The sequence below is a fragment of the Megalops cyprinoides genome, chromosome 23 (genome assembly GCF_013368585.1).
Source record: "Megalops cyprinoides isolate fMegCyp1 chromosome 23, fMegCyp1.pri, whole genome shotgun sequence".
Classification (NCBI taxonomy): domain Eukaryota; kingdom Metazoa; phylum Chordata; class Actinopteri; order Elopiformes; family Megalopidae; genus Megalops; species Megalops cyprinoides.
Window position 1 is genome coordinate 6,138,655 of NC_050605.1, and position 20,138 is coordinate 6,158,792.

Below are 20,138 nucleotides of genomic sequence, written 5' to 3' on the forward strand. Positions count from 1 at the left end.
AAAAAAAAAAAAAACTTCCAGCCATTCTGTGCCAGAGATGTAATTACTGTTCTTTAACCAGGAGGCATTCTTGTCTGCCTGTTATTGGAATTAGTTTTTTTTCTGCCACTGCTCCACATTTTAGTCGGTTTAATATCTCATTCTAATAATATATGGGCCAATTTACTTTGCCTGTGTCAGGAGCAAGAATGATCAGTATAAAGGCTCTGTGTGTGCTTACGTAAGAGTGTGGAGTCATACAGTAATTTATCTGATGGAGAAATCTACTCCCGTTCACACACACACCACAAAGTCCTGTACCCCACGCACACACACACATTCACACACACACACACACACACACACACACACACACACACACACACACCACACTTTGCTACAGCACACACACAGACAGAGGGACACACGCACAGACACACACACACACACACACACACATCTGTGTGGTGAAGATGTCTGTTTCAATCCTAAGAGCATTCAGTCCGCTGTGGGCTGATTAGTGTCTGAGGCACCATAAAGAAGACATCCATTTTCTCCTATTTGCAGCAAGCTTGATTTACGCCTTTGCCTGGTAACAAGACAAATAGCTTGTAACACATATCTCCCAGCAAGGTGGCATTATCGGTCTGATTCTATCCCAACAGGCCCAGCGGCCGGTCGTAAAAAGACAAACCCAGTGTAAGGGCCTTGACAGACCTGAGATCCATCTTACAGATAAAAGTGTGAGAGAGAATAGTGTGTGTGTGTGTGTGTGTGTGTGTGTGTGTGTGTGTGTGTGTGTGTGTGTGTGTGTGTGTGTGTTTTTCTGTGTGAGATTATGTGTGTGGGGGTGTTAGTTGTACTGTTGCTGCCAACAGAGTTGAGTAACAGGCACTTTCTAGGCTATAGATAGGGAGTGGACATGCCTGTGTGAGTTTGAACTTGTCTGCATTGAACCTTTCGCAGTCTGAGAAAAGAAACAGCTTCAAAAAAAAAACATTAAGAGACCATGCAGCACAGCAGTATTAACTGTCTTGTTACCCTAGTGATGTCAGTGGAATACAGCAGTATTAACTGTCACCATGGTGACAACCATGTAGCAGAGCCAGATTTACTGTAATGCTACCCTTGTAGTAGCTGTGTAATGTGGTGGTGTTAAATGTGACCATCATGGTGATGAGAGGTAACTCCAGCGCATCGCGGGGGGAAGGTGTGTTTGGTGACACTGCGTGCCCTTCCCACATCAGGAAGCAGAAAACAGGAAGCAAGAGGTTAGGGGGCAAAACTGTGCAGTGTGCGTGTGCGTGTGTGTGTGTGTGTGTGTGTGTGAGAGAGAGAGACTGTGTGAGAGAGTGTGTTTGTGAGAGTGTGTGACTGTGTGATTGCGTGTGTGTGTTTATGATAGTGAGTGTGTGTGAGACTGTACGACTGTGTGTGTGTGTGAGACAGAGAGAGAGCCAGTGACTCCCCTCTTAGCTGCAGATTCTCTTCCGACTGCCTCTCTCTCTTTGTCTGCAAACTCCTGTGGGCGGGGTCTGCACTGCTCTGTGATGTCACAGCAGGGCGTGGTCAGTAGAGTTTCCCTGACGGGAGCTGCTGGAATCCTTCTGCTTTTTAAGCCGCATTCCATCCAGGTCTGTCTCACAGAGACTACGCCTCACGCAAGTCTAATGGGGAGTTTGGGGAGTCAGGGTACGGCTCTGTAGCAGCAGGTGAACATCAGGTAATCTCTCCCGCGGAGATCACAAGAACATGGGCTTCAGCGGTCCTGTCAGTGCAGGCTCTACATGGTCAGAATGTTAAGCGTTTTTGAAGGGGTGTGGAGTCGCTGGTGTTTGCGGTTTGGTCTTTTCGGCCATGTGCCCGTGTTTGACTCCTCCTCTCCCGCATCGTCCCCCCCTGCAGGTGCTCAAGATCAGTCTGATAGGACACAGGAAACGGATTTTGGCGTCCCTGGGTGACCGGCTACACGAAGACCCGCCGCAGAAGCCACCCCGGGCCATCTCCTTAAGGGTGAGTGCGATGCCCGCCGAAGACTCTTCACCCTCTTCTTCCTCAGCTAGCTCAGGGGCAGGGTCTAGCATCAGCAAATTGGCTGCTCTGTTGGAAGGAGTGTGGTATAGGGGTAAGGAGCATGGCTCGTAACCCCATGGTTGCTGGTTCAGTCCCCAGGTGGGACACTGCTGTTTCTGCTTGCTGACAAGGTACTTAACCCAGATTGCCTCAGTAAATATCCGGCTGTTTAAATGGATGTCATGTAAAAATTGTATGTAATCCCTCTGGGTAAGAGCATCTGTTAAACAAAAGTAATGTAATGGAAAGAACATTCAGCCGAAAGGTTGCTGGTTCGGTTCCCTGCTGGGACACTGCTGTTGTACCCTTGGGCAAGGTATTTAACCCACAATTGCCTCCATAAATATTCAGCTGTATAAATACATGAAATTGTAGCCTATGCAAATCGCTCTGGATAAGAGCATCTGCTGAATGGCAATAATGTAATCTAATAATGTAAGTTCACCTGGAGGCACATATGCTGTAGGACAGGAAGTGCGGCGTGCCCCCCCTGGTTTGTTTGGGGTCTCCCATCCCACCTCTAGCAGGGCGGGGCTCTGAGGTTGCGTGACGTCATGTGTAAGCTGACCCCCTTGCCCGCAGTCAGGCCCTCCCAAAGGCTGCAAGATTAGATTCAGATCACAGATGTGTCTGTGGGTGTGAAAGTAAAGCTCCCATCAGCCCTTGCGCACTGCCGTCTGTCCCGGGACGGCTGCTGACACATTCCTGACGAGCCCGTGCTGGTCCTCGCCAAGACAACGGCACCCAGACAGCTCGCAAGAGTACGGGAGAAAACTGCACACCCCCCAAGCTCCAAATGCAGGGGACAAGGGGGCTAACATCAGAGATGCTGGCCATGTGTGCTCTCTCAGTCCGTCACACTCTCTCTCTCTTCCTATGGTTTATCCCCCTCTCCCCTCCTACCCCGGGGGAGTGCCCTCTTGGCTGGTTGATGATGTCAGCTCTTCTTTGCTCAGTATCAGGGGGAAAATGGAAACCTCCTGCAAAAACAAACAAAAAAAAAATCAGCCATGTAATTAAAACGGCAGAGCCGCTGGGAACCCAGGCCTAGATTGCAATGGCTCCGTCTTCCTTTGATTGTTCTTAAATCACTAATCATGCCTGGGAAGAGGTACCGCTCTGCACTCCAAGTTTTGAAAATGAAAATGTTTATGTCGGTTTGAGTGCATTTACTGTGGTGGGAGTTCAGGGGGGGTGTGACTGTGTGTCGCTGTCTGCAGTACAGTGAGGTGTGTGTGTGTAAGGGTAATTGGTAATACAAATGTGTGTGTGTTTGTGTAATATAGGAGGTTTGTGTGTCGTAGGGAGGACATGGCTATCTGTGTATACTTGGGAGTGCACTGTATATTGCATACTGAGTTGTGTGTGCATAAGTGTAGGGTATTTAGGCATGTGTGTTATTTTTGTGTGTGTGTGTGAGAGAGAGTGAGTTGTGTGTGTATAAGGTGTGTGTGAGCGTGTGTGTGTATGTGTGTGTTGGTGTGTATGCTTGTGTGTGCGTCCATGCATGGATGTGGATTTGTAAGATGCTTACATTTAAGATAAGAGTTACCTGTATGTGTGCATGTGTGTATGTGCGTATGTATTAGTGCTTGGGAGATATTGAGTTGTGTGTGTGTGTGTGTGTGTGTGTCTGTGTGAAAGATATTGAGGCCTGTGTTTGTGTTTGTGTGTAGGTTATTGTGTGTGTGTGTGTACTGTGCTCAGAGGAGCACAGCATTCTCAGTGAGGGAGGATTGCTCTTGGAGACCCGCAGGAGAGCGGATCTAAGACCCAGATGAAGGGATCAAGCGAGAGGAGAAGGACCTAAGAGAGCCCCCCTCCATCTGTGAGGACATGTGTCACACTCACACACCCTGCCACATGTGTCACTTTATTGGGGCCAGCGTTTGCTGCTGTGTGCCATCAACAGTGACGTAGAGTGACACGTCGGCAGTGTTAGTCTTCAGGGTGCAAGGGTATTGGTGCTCTGCAGACAGGAAGTGGGGAGGTGGCAGGGGGGGTGAAAAATCACTGAGACCCAACATCCTGGATAGCATCTGCTTGCCCAGGCTTGAAGGTCTCTTCTCCGCTATCCCATAACCCCCTGTGCTCCCCCCCGCCCCCGACCAGCAGAGAGAGACTAATTAGAGGGCACCGGTTGGCTGTCTCCTCGTGTCGCGTTTAATGTTTTACTAATAACGAACAATCCCCTCTCTCGCCGAGCGGAAGGTCGGCTCTCCAGGGACCATGGTTGATTGTGCAGCCAGGGCACGGCCGCTCCTGCCCAGTCCGGCCAGCTGCTGCTGGCCCACGCCTCGCCGTCTGCTCCGCTTTCGCTTATCGAATTAGCGGGCGGCGCGGAGCGGCGTCCCTCTCTCTCTTTCTGTCCCTCTCTCCATCAGCGCCTTGAACCTGATCGATTTTTCCGTGAGGAGCCGGGGCCGGTGTCTTGCAATGCGATTAATGTACATGGGGAAAGGGACGGTGACATGACAGCGGACCTGGCCCTGTTGTATTCACCTTCGTGTGCCTGAAGGACCCCGAGTTTGCAAAGTTTGCAGACTTCACGGAGTTATAAAGCCACTGGTCATAGTCGTCCTAAGCTGATTCACCTTGGCAAGGTTGTCGATTGGTTATTTTCTTGGCCATTTAAAAGCCGGATGTTCGCCTGAGAAAATATTGCTGCAGGCCATGTGGGACAGTGGTGAAAGGAAAGGGTCTGGGGCCCTCTCCCCAAATTCTATTTGTGGAATCACCATTGCCTGTTTGCAGACAGCCTTTAACCACTGAGCCAATCACAGAGCAAGAGGGTGGGACTCCAGCGCTCATTCAAGGGCATGTCAGTCTGGTTTGAGATTGTATGTTTCCTACTGTCATAGAATGGCAGTAAGTCCCAAAGAATCTCCAGTGCTGCCTCTTTAGGGGCTGTTGGGGTGGTGTGGCCTTATCTAATGCTCGTATCTAATGTTCCACATTATCATGCTCCTTGTTATCAAGAGTACAGTATAATTTACATTTATTCATTTGGCAGATGCTTTTATCCAAAAGGACTTACATAGGTTACAGTTCTTTACAATGTTATCCATTTATACAGCTGGATATTTACTGAGGTAATTGTGGGTTAAGTACCTTGCCCAAGGGTACAGCAGCAGTGTCCCAGCGGGGATTGAACCGACAACCTTTTGGTTACGAATCCTGCTCCTTAACCACTATGCTACACTGCAGAGTGAAATTATGTGTGTGTGAGTGAAATTATTTCCTGCAGTTATCATGAATATGGACTGTGGGCCTTAAAAGTGGCTTCTACTTCATCCCTCTGTCCAGTATAGTAACATGTCAGGGCAGCAGTGTGGAGTAGTGCTCAGAGCAGCAGTGTAGAGCAACAGTCAGACCATCAGTGTGGAGCAGCGGTCAGGGCAGCAGTGTGGAACAGCGGTCAGGGCATCAGTGTGGAGCAGTAGTCAGAGCAGCAGTGTGGAGCAGCGGTCAGGGCATCAGTGCGGAGCAGTGGTCAGAGCAGCAGTGTGGAGCAGTGGTCAGAGAAGATGTAATAACTGAGGATATTTGATATAGTCAATTGATATAAGTATGATGGCGGTGCCCGTGTGGCCAGCCTTGAGTGACGTGTGCCCGTGTCGGTTCCCCCCTTGCAGGACCCGACTGGGAACCACACGCCCCCGCAGCTGTCCCCGTCGCTCGGCCAGAGCGTCTACCCCACGGCCGGCTCGCTCGACGTGCAACACCTCATCATGCAGGCCGACGCCCGCCGGCGCCGCAACGACACCTACTTCGACGATGTGCCGCGCTCCAAGCTGGAGAGACAGATGGCCCAAGTCAGTATGGTGAGTGTCTCCGCCACTGCTGCTGCCGCCACCCACGCCATGTCACCACCGCCAGCCGCTCATTGACAGCAGGGGGCAGGCCCAAGCGTATCCCATAGAGACCCTGTCCCAGCATCTGAGGCAGATGAACACTAGGCTCCCCTGAATTAACACTGACAACGCTAGTCTAAGGAACCTGTGAAGATTTTCTTTAATGCTTCCTGAATATGTCCTTAATTTTCTATAATATTAACCGTGGTGTTCTCTGAGTGAATATGGATGCTGGGTTGCCAGGCAGCAATACACATATCCCATCTACTTAAAGCCCAGCAGAACCATTCGATAAAGGGCATTGACACTTGTTATATGTGCCAGTCAAAAGACCTGCTAAACCTGCCAATGAGAATGGTTATTTTCACTTCACAACTTTCCCACCCAATCGTGGCAGTGCTTTTCACTTCAGTCCAGCAGCAGCCAATCAGAAGTGTATCTCTTACTTCAGTCAGTTAATAAACACTTTATTCACTATCTCTCCATCTGTTTTTTATGGTTTTTGATTCCCCAGAGGGGATTAAAAAACATGAAAAACCCCAAAGTGACAGTGAATGGGAGAAACTGAAAACCAATTCCCTGACCCTCTCCAAAGGACGATCGAGATGAACTCGCAGCCAATCGCAGCACTCCCTCTCACAGACGCATCACACACAGCTTGTATTTTTAGATCAATGCCGCACCAAATCACCGATATTTATAGTATGCGGATGGGCTCGACGCAGCGGGTCAGAGAATTGCCATCTAGCCATCTAGATAATTTAAAGATCAGTGAATCCGCATGCCGTCTGCTTAGCATCGATAAACAGCTTTGTGAATGCATTTCCCCTCCTTTTCATGTTGGAAAGGTTCGAAAACGATCTCTGCAGCTATGCCTAGAAGCTCTGACTCACGCCCGGCTGCACATCGGCTTTTGGTTATTTATTGATACCGTTCCCAAGTTTCGCCAAAGAAGACGATCCTATGCAGCTCGGACAGGAAATAAAACATCACCTGTACCTGTACGCTTCCTTGTTTAGGTTTAAAACCTTGATAAAGCCGTTACATTCATAGAAAGTAAAACCTCTGTGGTTTCAACGTGACTAAAGGAGACTTGTGAGCTTGAAAAGAGAGGCTGAAATTGTTCTGAATCTGTGCTTGATTATTTCACTTGATTAACAAGCATAGCTGTTTGACTAAGGCTTGACACACTGCAGGTGACTCCTTTTTAGTTAATTGTATATAATGTGGTTTAATTAGCTTTGCACTTTTATCCACTTGACATAATTTTAATTACAATAAAAAGATTGGTGGAAAGTTCAGACTGGTCTTTGATCTCTTCCATATAATCAGAATTAGTCATAGATTTAGTTATAATTTAGTTACAATAACTGCATAAGGAGAATGTTTTTATGTGGTATCACTATTGAGTATGGAAAAAGGACAGGCCAAAGGAGAAGAGCTTTGATAAGGTAAATTGTCCCCCACTCTCTGTATGTTCAAACTACTGTAGACCAGATGTTCTCCAGCATTACCATTATCTTTACTGTATATTAATCACAGTGGATCCAATGTAAATGATCCCCCATTGTGTGTGCCAATGTGAGATTTCACTTTCTATGATACCGGCTTGTGCGGGAATCCGAGACTGACACTTGCGTTGCGTTTTGTGGTTTCAGCAAGGCGAGTGGTGTGAGCCAATCACGTTGCGGCCCCCCAACGAGGCGACGTCGTCCACGCCGGTGCAGTACTGGCAGCACCATCCGGAGAAGCTCATCTTCCAGTCGTGTGACTACGAGGCCTATGTGAGTTCCACCCCGCCCTTTGCAGACTCCACTCTCAGCTGAGCCAGTGCATTGTTTGAAATGCAGGTCCTCACATCCTATAAGCCCTTAAAGCAGAGATCCAAGGAGAATGGTATTGCAACACTTGGCAGAAGGGCAGTGTTTGTGGTGATACCTTTTCTCTCTCTCCTGCTCGCTCCTAATCTCCCTCGTTTCATCTCTGCCTCTCTCTGTCCTTCCCTCTTCCTCCTTTCTTCTCCTCCCGTGCTCCTCTCTCCCGCCCCTCTGTTCTTCTCTCTCTCCCCTTCCCCTGCTCTCTCCCTCTCTCTCATAATGGCAGCAGCTGAGTGTTATGACAGGCATGTCTCAGGATATAAAGCTCAGGGTATGACCGCAGCAGGTCCCGCCCCTGTAGCGCTATGTGTGTGTGTGAGTGTGAGTGTGTGTGCGCGCGTGTGCTTGCAGGAGGGAGGGTACAAGAGCGAGGGCACGGTTGCGCCGCGGGCTAGGAGGCCGCTAAGCATATGTCTCGCATGCGTGCGAGGGACACGCGCACAGCAGAGGTGCCAGCTTGCCTGCACCCAGGGACTCCCCGCCCCCTACCCACTGCCCACCACGTGACTCACTCGTCACTGTCACCATTCACATCTCACTCAGATCTCTCAGCGCCTCTCTCAGCCTCTGTGAGACAGGACAGATATAAGAGATACGGTCCCTGGTTCTGCTGAGGAGCGGAAACACCTGCCCCTGTTCCTTCCGTCTCTCTGCTGCTTTTCAAAAGTGGGCGTGCTGCTCGAACTTGATTGGCACTGCGCTGTGCTTTCAGAATGAGAAGTGTGTGTGACTTATCAGAGAGCTTGGAAATTATAGGACGGCAGCTGTGATTGGTTACTGAGAGGCCACTGAAAGGAATCCGAGGGATGTGGCAATTAAGGGAGTGAAGAGGGGGCGAGAAGTGGGAGAGGAGAAAAGGAAAGGTAGGCAGGAAGGGAAAGCGGCAGAGTAAAGTGGGCCAAACTCTGAATTTCCCCTCTGGAGCAGAGAGGCATTTGAGGTTGAGGCAGTTTGGGTTTTCAGTTTCTGAGGCAGAAGGGTAAATGAGGCAGAGACTGCTTCAGTGAAGTGATGTAATCGCTCTGTCCCCTGTGGACACTGTGGTGACTGTCACCATGCCACTGTCTTTATTAAAGCAACATTATAGCATCACAGCAACATCATTGTAAAGCTGTTGTTTGTAAAGCAACCAGGCAGTACTGAAATGTCATTATAACATCACAGTAACAGCATTATAAGAATATTTTTATTAAAGCGACCAGGCAGTACTGAATTTTCATTATAACATCATGGTAACCTCATTATAAGGTTGTCTTTATTAAATCACCCAGACAGTGCTGTAACATCATTATAACAGTGCAGGAACATTATTGCAAGGTTGTCTTTTTTAAATAACCAGACAGCATTATAAGAGTGTTATAGCATCATGTTAACATCATTGTTAAGCATCTTTTATTAAAGTGACCAGACAGTACTGTAATTATTTAAATTATTATAGCATTATAACATCATTATAACATTATAAGGCAGTCTTGATTAAAACAGTACTGTAACTGATTCTGTATAACACATCATCATCAAAAGTCTGTCTTTATTAAAGTGACCAGTCTTTGCTGTAAAACCATTGTAACATTACAGTAATGTCCTTATAACATTGCCTTTAGTGCTTTAGTGAAGTGACTACACTGTAAGATCTGTCTAACATTAATGGCTCTGTTTTCTCTCCTCAGTACCTGGGCTCCATGCTGGTGAAAGAGTTGAGAGGAACAGAGTCTACACAAGATGCCTGTGCCAAGATGAGGGTAAGAACGACTGTATTTACTTCTGTCCTACCCTGCCCGGCCTTACGCTGTCCCACCTCGGGTTCTCCGTGTTCATTGGGGTCACGGAAATTGGGGGATATCTCCACCCCTGTAAGCCATCCAGACTGGAAAAAGGCTTCTGTCTGTCTTTAAAATCTTCAGCACCATTTACGTGTGGTGCTGAAACGTGTGGTGCTGAAACTCGTGTACGAGTTTAATATACAGCAGTGTTGACATTTGGTGATTTGAAATGCAGCACTCTTGACATTTGGTGATTTGAAATGCGGCACTCTTGACATTTGGTGATTTGAAACGCGGCACTCTTGACATTTGGTGATTTGAAATGCGGAACTCTTGACATTTGGTGATTTGAAATGCAGCACCATTCAGGTGATTTGAAATGCAGGACCATTGAGACTTGGTGATTTGAAATGCAGCACCAGTCAAACTTGGTGATTTGATATGTCACGCCGTTGACTTTTGGTGATTAGCAATGCAACGTCTCTGCTCTGCTTCATTGGTCCATTCTGCAAGAAAAAACTAGGCAAAAACACAGGGTAGAAAAAACTGGCAAAGAACGCAGAGCTCCATGTACTTTTACAAGTAGTTAAATATGAGCTTTCTCATCAAACTACGGCAAAGAGCAACTGTGTGTCCTCGCAAAGGTGGCGAAAACAACATTCCAGTCATCCCCGCAGAAGCTGTTTGATATTCACGCTGTACTCGCTGCAAGCCCCCACCTGCCTGCTAATCAGCTCGTTCGCACCCAGCTTGGTGCTCGCTGGTGCTCTGCTTCGGTTTCACTTCATCCTTTCGCATGGCACAGCACCAGGTCTGCGTCGTCCTCCGTCACGCGGCCGGACTCCGAGCAGGGCGTAGAGCTGAGAGCCGGCTGGCCAAAAAAAAAGAGAGACATTTACAGAACTCCCTCAGGAAAGGATATTTTCCCATATGAATTTATAATGCCCCCTCCATTTCCTCCTTCCGTGTGTCTGTGGCGGAAATGTGCTGCCTGTGTCAGTGCTTTAGTCCCATTCGAAATGGGGGGGAGGGTAGTCTTGACAGGAATCAGACACTCTAGAAACATGCTGAAGCAAACAAAACCGCGGAAAAAGCGTTGGAGCGGTAAATATTAATATTTTGCTTGTGGAATGTATTAGGGAGCGCGGAGTGACGGCAAAGGGGGGGGGTTGCTGAAGTTATTTCAGAGGCGTTATTTCTGATCCGTGGGTTGCATAATAAGGAACTTGCTAGGTGAGGCCTTTTTTACACAGCAGCCTGGCAGGAGGAAGGTCTTCTAAGACGATGAAGGGCACCGGGGCAGCAGAGTGTTCCTCACATTCCATAAGCTACAGCACAAAAAAAAGACGGAAGGACAAAGCCTGTAAGAGACAGAGAAAGTGGAGAGTGGCCCCATAAACATATTCGCTGCGCTGAATTCACTTATTGAAAAGGGAATAATTGTCACCGTGTATTTCTGTTGGACAGTTTTGATGGCACTTCATCACGTTTTAACAGCATTACTGACCGAGCCATTTGTCATCTGTCGCTGTCTGAAACTGACATGCATAAGAAACAGTTCTACTGCAACACACAGCATTCCGAGTTCTGCCTGCAGCAGCAAACTAATAAAGCTTTATTTATTTGAATTCTGGATGTGAATTGCATCTGGTCTTGTCTTTTAGATCAAGCCAGCTAGCTAAAATGACTTTTATATCCGCTCCTTCTACCATGACTGTTAAAGCTGATTGAAGATGCGCTGCAGGAGAAATGATTTCAGCTCTAAACTGCTGCTTGCTTTGTAATAAATGCATTCAGGGTACTTAGATGATCGATGGAATGATTATGTTGAATAAAAAATCAAGGAGCTTTGTAATATCTTTAAAGGGCAAAATCACAACCTACTGATCAGCACATAGAGTAATGAAGTTGACCGATTGTGTTGGTCCTGTTTTGGCTGATTTTTGATGGCAGTCTCAATGTTCACGACATGAAGATGAAGTCAGATTCTGGTTAGCATGTGGCTAATTCTGTGCTTTTCTCCTGTCTCCTGTTTTACTCTCCAAGAAGTCTACAGACCAGATGAAGAAGGTCCCCACCATAGTCCTCTCTGTCTCCTACAAGGGGGTCAAGTTTATCGATGCCACCAACAAGGTAGGCTGACCTGCTGCTGCTAGAGCTTCTGTGGGAGCTAAGAAAATACATGTGTTCCTTGCACTGTCTGAGAGTAAGATGCCTGAATTATTCAGCGCTTACTATACTTTAAGAATGGGAGGAAAAAAGCACTTGGCAGTGACAGGTGTGCAATTTGTTCCATGACCAAATGGATTCTCAGTGAGGGCGGGCTGTCGGAGTGCTTAAGCGCTGCGAGATGCTAATTCCCTGCTGCTCTCTGTCCCCTCTGAACCTTGGCAGAACATCATCGCCGAGCACGAGATCCGCAACATCTCCTGCGCCGCCCAGGACCCGGAGGACCTCTCCACCTTCGCCTACATCACCAAAGACCTCAAGTCCAGCCACCACTACTGCCACGTGTTCACTGCCTTCGACGTGGTGAGTGCCCCGCACAGCGCCCCCTGTCTACAACTGCAGGCACTGCAGCCAGCACTACTAGTGTTGACTGCTGGCCCAGCAACCACAGACGATCATTTCAACAGACCATTTTAACCTGTGCAGGCCAGCACTGTTCAGGGGTAGATTCAACATGGGAGGCACACATTTCTGGGAGGGAAGCATGGTCAGTCAGAAATTGATGCCATGGCTTTGAATGCTTGGTGGGGTTAGGCGAATACTGTCAGGTGAATATATTCTTAGCCCATGCCTGAGACTGTGGCAGGAACTGGTACGAAAGTGGCCATGTTTACATTTTTATACATGAAGTAATTTCCCTTCAACTTGTTTTTGTGTGTTGCAGAACCTAGCCTATGAGATCATCCTGACGCTGGGCCAGGCCTTTGAGGTGGCGTACCAGCTGGCCCTCCAGGCCCGGAAGAGCGGTCACGGCTCGTCCACGCTGCCTGAGAGCTTCGACAACAAGCCCGGCAAGCCCATCCCCAAGCCCCGCGTCAACATCCGCAAGTCTGTGAGTGTTGCCATGGTCCTGTCCCTCAAACAGCCTGCCGCCAACACGCCAGAGAGGCAATTTCATCACTTCCTTGGCAACCGGTGGTTAAACCCCATTACTGCAGTTCCACTGCCCTGGCTGTTTTCTATTCATTTCCAAAATAGAGATGTTGTTGGGATGATTGTTACAAACAATATGAGTTTATGTTTGCTAATTTGCTATTGAGTTTTTTACAGTATTCAGCAATGAATAGAGAAGGCCACAATATTTATAATGGCTGATTACTGAACAAAGGGTCCTAAAAGAAAATATACATACAGCACTTAGCTAGTGTAATTAGCGAGCAAGGAAACAAGGGCGACTCACCAAACCATGAGATGGCAAGATGAGAGAGAATACTAGAGAATGTTATGCTCTGTGTGCATGTGCAAGAACAGTGTTTAAATAACAGTTCCATGCTATTGGCTAACTTAAATGTTTTGCCTTTTTTATTCATCTCTGAGTACCAACAAAATTCACCCCAACAAAATATTTGTGAAAATGAAGGCTTAACGAAAGGGGCTGTAGAACAACAGGACTGTGGTCATCAACCATTTATAACCCAATGAAGTCACTCATTCCCAGAATGGAACATCGTACACCACACACTGAGCCAAACTATCCACCGGTAACATCCCACACCACACCCTGAACTCTGAACGAACCTGTCCACCAGTAGGATCCTGTACCACACCCTCCACAAACAACATCTCACACAATATGCCTGACTCAGCCTCGTTATCAATGAAATACACCTGACACAGTAACTTTTCCACCTGTGACAGTTCACAGGTAACATGTTCATTCTTATTGTGTCTCATGGTGAACATTGTGGTTGCTGGGTAACTCTACTCTTCTTGGCTGGTTAATACTATCATTGGTTATATATTTCACAAGAAGTTTACTTAATGCTAAGCTGTGTGGGGGTAGAATTGAGTTGTCCCAATACCCCACTGTTATGGCCATGAATTACCAAATTTTACACTAGTCACTTGGTGATAATGTGAGTTGTCTACAAATACAGTAGAATGTTGGCACTCTGGTCTATTTGTGAATAGAGGAGTACCATACAGTGCTGTCCGTTACCATCTGTGCTGTCTGGCAATACCAAAGTCTCGTTCTGCACTTTGTTCCTACCATACTGTTAGTCTGTTGTTTATACCAGAGTCATTTTATTTTTTTCCATCAAGTCGGTATTCTCAGTACCATTGAGTGAGTGTACTCAGTTCTTACAGGGGTTGGTGTGCTCTGTTAGCGACAGAGAATTTGTTTTGTTTATACAGTGTACTCTGTTACTGCCATTAAGTGAGTGTTTTTAATACACAGTCTATGCATTTGCAGAGTCATAGTCAGTGTGTTTATAACACTGAGTAAGAATGTTTATGTTGCAGAGTCAGTATGTTTTTAACATGGGGTCAGTCATTTAGTGTGTTTGTAAGGCAGACTTAGTGTGGTTGTTTGTAATACAGCCAGTGTGTAACACTGTGAGTTGTTATGCTTGTAACAGGGAGCCAGTGTCTTTGTAACACTGTGAGTCGCTGTTTTTGTAACAGAGAGCCAGTGTGTTTGTTACACAGTCTTGCCTGTCTGAATCTCTGCCTCATTCAGAATCTCTGCTCTACTTTCTCTTCCTCTGGACCTCATTGTCTCATTCTAACCCCACTGAGTTTTTCTCCCTGCCATTTTTCCCATCACCCCCCATACGTAAGCAGTTCAGTGAGTCACCGCGCCGCGTAGTTGTCACCGGAGAGATAACCTCTGTGCAGAGAGTGTCACATTCATCCTCGTCCCTCCCTTCACACCTCCGATTAGCTACCCTCTAATCCCACAGACCATTCACATATCACTGTCCATGGAGACCACGTGTGTGTGTGTGTGTGAGTGTGTGTGTGTTTGTTTGTATGATGTATTCGATTCGAACTCGGTGGCAGGTGAGCCAGGGACGAGAGTTGGGGGACGCCTTTGATCTGTAAACGGTGCACTCCGTCTTCCTCTCCCCAAAGTCTCTTAAAGATGAGGTTGATGGATGAGCGCGGTGTGCAGAGAGCTGAGCTCTGGCTCTGTTCTGGCTGGAGGGGCCTGTACTGTTGAATACATATCTACACTGAACAGAACCCTGTACTGCTCTATATCTACACGTATAATGGCACTACATTCTATACATAGAACTCCATGCTATACTAAATTAATATATTGCAGAGACCCTCTACTATATCACACTGGTCTATGCTGGTGTGCTCTGCCTTTGTAATATGTTGTATCTACACTACAGAGATTTCACAGTGCAGGTCCCTCAGGGTAGTGCTCAGTGCAGCACTCCACTTTTGCGCCTCTTTTGTTGGCAGTTATGTGAAGATCAGAGCAGTTAGACAGGGGCTGAAGATTATGGAAGCTATTGCTCATGTTTATTTTACGCAACAGCAGCAGGACAGAGTGACATCTAAGTGATATCAACCAGAAAGAGCAGGTCAGAAGGCAGCCCTTGTATCACTCAGTGCCAGAAGGTGAAACTGACACATTACTGATATTACTCAGTACAAGTAGGTCTGAGGAAAATGTTATTGATGTCACTCAGTATCAGCAGATCCAAAGAAAGCAGTACTGATATTACTCAGTACCAGCAGGCCGGAGTGGCAACTTTTTTTTAACTGAACACCACATTGGAAGAATGAGAGCTGTGCTCCATTTCTGAGTCCCTGTGGTTGTTTTCTCCACATTGTTGTATAAACTGGGTTATCCTCTGTGGTTCAGCACTACTTCGCCTCCTCTTTGTCCTCTCTTTCCTGTGTGTGTCAATCTGTGCGTTTTTTTATTTTCTTCCTGCACATCGTACCATCTGTGCCACTTTGTGTGTGTGTGTGTGGGTGTGCCACAGTGTTGCCATGCCGACCGGACTCTTTGACCTTTGTGCCCTTGTGTTCCATCCCTAGGTCATGCACCCCTCTAGCCGCTGGTCCCTGGGGCATATATACACCCCCCACCGGCCTCCTCTCCACCCTCCTCTTCCTCCTTCACGACTCCTTCATCCTCACAAAGTTCAATTTCAGGTCTCCTTACATTTTCCTTTTTTCTATTCTTTCTTTCTCTCTCTCTTTCTCTCTCCCTCCCTTCCTTTCTTTCTTTCACTCTTTCTTTCCTTCCTTCTTTCTTTCGCCTGTCAGTTTGGTGGTTTCCATCCGTGTGCCCTCACCCTCTGCCTCGTTTTGGTCCCTGATTTCTCCGTTTCGTTCCATTCTCTCGCTCTTATGATCACGCCATCCCTTGTCGCCCGCGTTTCCAGGCAGGCTGTGCTGTGTCACATTTAATAACAAGTCACATGAATTGAAATTACTTTCAGCCAAATGGAATTCAACAGCTCATCATAATTCTCTATTTAAATCATAATTCACTATAAGGGTTCAGGTATAGATGCATATTAACTTTTTTCTGCATTGTCATCACTCATTTCCTGTGTTTCATCTTCAACATAGAAATAAAAACAGTCACTGGCCCAGTTTTGTACATATTTGGATTTTAGATTTGGGGACTTGGTTTTAATTTGAATTTGGCCTGTTGTGCTAAGCTGGCTGGCTGTTGGAAAGACATATTAGACCCAGCAAATACGATGAGGGAAGGGGCATGTTTGTGAGGTAGGATTGGAGGAGTTTGGTCGAGTGGTGTTTGGTTGTCTTTGGTTGCATAGGAGGGATGTAGGAGGAGGAGTCATCAGGAGGAGTCAGGACAGGGTGTTCAGAACTTGACATACCGTTTATCATTTCATTTCTCTATCAAATCCTTCACTTCATCAACGCAGTGGAGGTTCAGTAAAACTGGAATAAGATTAACGTGTAAATGTGTGTCTCTCCAATCACTGTCTTAACACTCCAGGGAGTGGCGGGAGTCTCCATTTTAGTGTGTGTGTTTGTGTGTGTGTGCGCTTGTGTGCCTGTGTGTGCGTGTTTTTGTGTGCGCTTGTGTGTGTTTGCGGGTGCGTGCGTGTGAATTTTAATCGAAAATCCCCACCCCCCCCCTCTCCCCCCCCTCTTTCTTTCCCAGATGGAGCAGCCTTCGATGGATCAAAAGGGCCACGCCAATGTGCCATGGATAGTGGAGCCAGGGCAGGAGGCCAAGAGAGGAGTCAACACCAAGTATGAGACCACTATTTTCTAATATACACCCACTGTCCGCTCCTGAGTGTGTGCCTTTCAGAGCGCCCTCTAGAGGCCCCTCCCTGCGGAGCCGCGGGCCAAGCGACCTGTGACCTCTCTCACCGCCCGCCGTTAACTGTGGCCGCTGCATGATGACGCTGCCGCTGTCTCTCTCTCTCTCTCTCTCTCTCACACCCACCCACCACCACCCCCCCCACCCCGCCCTCGAACTCTCCCCCTCCCCCCGCGGGCGCAGACCCGCCGCAGAGCAGCAGATGCATGACCGCTGACCCCCAGGGGTGCGCCTCTCTGTCCTGGCCTGTAGGGGGGGCAGCAGTGGGCCCAGAGTCAGCCCGTCACTCAGTCACTCCGCTCTCGTTCTCCTGACTGTGATACAGCCATTTTGCTCTCTTTTTTTCGGCCCAACCTCCCACCTCCGCCCCACAATCCTCCTCTCCTCTTTTGAGTCCCTTTTGGGGCAGTCTCTCCAGCCCTCCCCCGACCGCCTGAATGAAAACTAAACCGTAATGCTGCTAAGAGCCACACTGCACAGTGTTTGAGATCTTTAACCCCCCCACCCAGTGCATCCTGAGCTGTTGCTGGGGGGATGACCTGTAGGCGACCGGAGGAGAAAAAAAACGGAGGGAGTTTTGATGAGTTCAGCCCAGATGCCCACAGTAGGAACGGACTGCTTAGGAAGGATGTCTTGCTTGTACACAATGTAGCAAAATCGTACTTTATCAAGTTGAACATACATGTCTTGCAAATGTCTTCATTCTATTATCTTGTCCCTTGATTTTTAAAGCAGTTTGTTTTTACACACGGTTTAAGACACATTTTTTTTCTGTAACCGGCGTGTTTTTCACATGAGGCAAAGAGATTTACTATAAATCTTCAGTATGGGAGAAAGAAGTGGTTGTGTCCTCAGAACGCGAGAGCGAGCCGAGTCTAACGGCAAGTGGAGAAACAGCACCGGGTACCCATGTTCCCGAGTAAAACAGGAAGGAGATGTTATTTCACAGTGAAGCGTTTGTTTTCATCCCTTTTTTTAAACTCTGTAGATTAAGGTGCGCAGTATAGCTTGTCAAGAGCATGAAGTCCGTGTTGGATGGGTGACGAGGGGGGGGTGGGGTCCAGCTCAGAGACGGCGCTTTTTGAGGGACATTCTGGATAAGTGATGTAATCTCATTTGCAGGGCAGTGCCGGACGCTCATGTCTTTTACTGTGGAATGCAAAGAATGTAGCCAGCCTATACATGGACCCACTTTACACACAGTGTTAAAGGACTACAACCCTAAACATGGACCTTCTCACAGACATGATGTTAACGGACTACAACCCTAAACACGGACCTTCTCACAGAGACGGGGGTTAACGGACTTCAACCCTAAACATGGACCTTCTTGCAGAGACGGTGTTTACGGACTGAAACCCTAAACACAGACCCTCTCACAGACTCGGGGTTAAAGGACTACTGCCCTGTACACACAGTGTTAAAGGACTACAAGCCCTGAATGCGGACCCACTCACAGACACACATGGTGATCAAGGACTATGTTTACAAAATCAGTTTTAACTGAATGTACACATTGATTGAAGAAACCACCGGCATGGCTATATCCCCAACCTCTACATCCAGCTCATCCACTCCATTCCCTTCACGCCAGCTCCGGCCCCAGCCACACAGCTGGGCATCGTAATGGCGCCCTCTGTTGCCTGGGAGGAGGAGCCGCAGGTTTGACCGCTGAACTCCTTTTTTGGACGGCCGCATTGCCCTGGGGAATGGTAGCCGTGGTTACCTTTGCTGAGACACACCCACCTAACGGCTGTCTCCCCTCAAAAGTAACGGGAACATCTGAAAGCAGCGCGGGATAAGGGACTTCTGGTTCGCATTTTTAGTTTCGGGGTTTTATTTTTTTTGGACAGGGATGCATTATGAGTATGAATATGAATATGAATTTGAATATGCACAATGTGAATGGACTGCCCTGACGCAGATGTGGTCTGCTGTGCCAGAGATCAGCAGCCAGCACTGCGACAGCGGATGACACACGACCTAACAACTGACACGCCGTCTGATTCTACATTCATTCTGCCAGGCATTTAATGTTTAATAAGATTATTACTACTTATATTACCATTCTTGATTATTATTATCATAATTATTCTTATTGTGCAATTATGGTCAATGTTGTCTTAATGTTACATTATTTTTATATGATATGCTGAATTGAAGCTGGGCTTGAAAATGATTGCCATCCAAAAAAAAGAAAAATAAATAAATAAATAAAATAACGAAAAAGTACCTGTAGCCCCTGAATGTGCAGATGGCTACGCTGAACTCTGAAAAAAAACCCACTTGTTTAATTTACACTGAACTCGGGTTGGAGACGGAAAGCAATGTATACTTTCTCGTGGGGCTGAGCTGTAATTAAAAGTCAGATGTAATATTTCTCCACAGTATTACCGTTCAAGAATAAAAACACAGCCCTCATGTACATAGATATTTTGCCAACTCATTGCTCAAAACATGTAATGTAATGAAATTTGCAGGACATCGCACTGGAAATGTGGTACCAATTAAAAAAAATAAATAAATAAATACATTTTAAAAAATTAAAAGAGATTGTATTAGGGGCAGTTAATGGTGACCTCACTGCAGACTAACTCTTGTACATAGGCTTGGTCTTCCAGTACAGATTTTGTAATTTTGGTCATTATTTATATCCTTGTAAAGCACATGGAATAAAGCTGACTTGTACAACCATCAACTCCTAGCAGCCCTCTGGTCTATACATCCCAGAACACGTGCTTACCCAGTTCCTTCTCCTGTACCATCACACCTGTAATAGTAGTCATATACCTGTCAGCTATTTCAGTACTGTGTTGTATCTGTATCTGTTACCTTGTAGAGTAATCTCATGACATCTGTAACATTGCTATCTCACATCAAGTACGTGGGTATAGCCTCATACTCATCTTATATCAGTTCCTATTACAGTACCTATTACTGTATCACATCCATTACCTGAGATCTGTTCCAATATTCTGTCATTCTGATCCCTTCATTATGTTCCAGCACTATGTCATAACAGTACTCTAATATCTGTAACCTGTGCAGTACTGTCTTACATAGGTTACCTCTTGAAGTACTGTGTCATACTTGTTGATTGTTACAGTAATGTCCAGTTATCTATCACAGTATTATCTCATCCTTGTTGTCTGTTCTAGTACTTGTCACACTACTGTCAGTTATTACTGTTCTGTCTCATATCAGATACTTATTACAGTCCATCACTGTGTACAGTCAGTATGTGTAAAAGTAGGTATGTTTTTTGCCACCAACTAATAACTGTTGTGCCATATTTTTTTTGATGGAGATG

The 20,138-nt window shown here is 46.8% G+C and overlaps 1 protein-coding gene across 6 annotated transcripts in view; it reads left to right on the forward strand.

The window, feature by feature from the left end:
• The window catches only part of LOC118770441 (ankyrin repeat and sterile alpha motif domain-containing protein 1B-like), a 199,911-nt gene extending 180,546 nt beyond the window's left edge, over positions 1-19,365 (forward strand). For 2 of the 6 annotated variants that reach the window (XM_036518101.1, XM_036518105.1), the window contains 8 exons: positions 1,885-1,992; positions 5,688-5,876; positions 7,565-7,690; positions 9,454-9,525; positions 11,593-11,679; positions 11,941-12,078; positions 12,440-12,607; positions 15,559-15,980. In XM_036518101.1, coding sequence (XP_036373994.1) covers positions 1,885-1,992; positions 5,688-5,876; positions 7,565-7,690; positions 9,454-9,525; positions 11,593-11,679; positions 11,941-12,078; positions 12,440-12,607; positions 15,559-15,933 — 1,263 coding nt within the window. In that variant the 3' untranslated portion in view covers positions 15,934-15,980. Of the gene's footprint in view, positions 1-1,884; positions 1,993-5,687; positions 5,877-7,564; positions 7,691-9,453; positions 9,526-11,592; positions 11,680-11,940; positions 12,079-12,439; positions 12,608-15,558; positions 15,981-16,663; positions 16,756-17,950 lie in introns of those variants that run through there. The other 4 variants (XM_036518106.1, XM_036518103.1, XM_036518104.1 and 1 more) reach the window with 4 other exon arrangements.
• Positions 19,366-20,138: the final 773 nt, after the last annotated feature.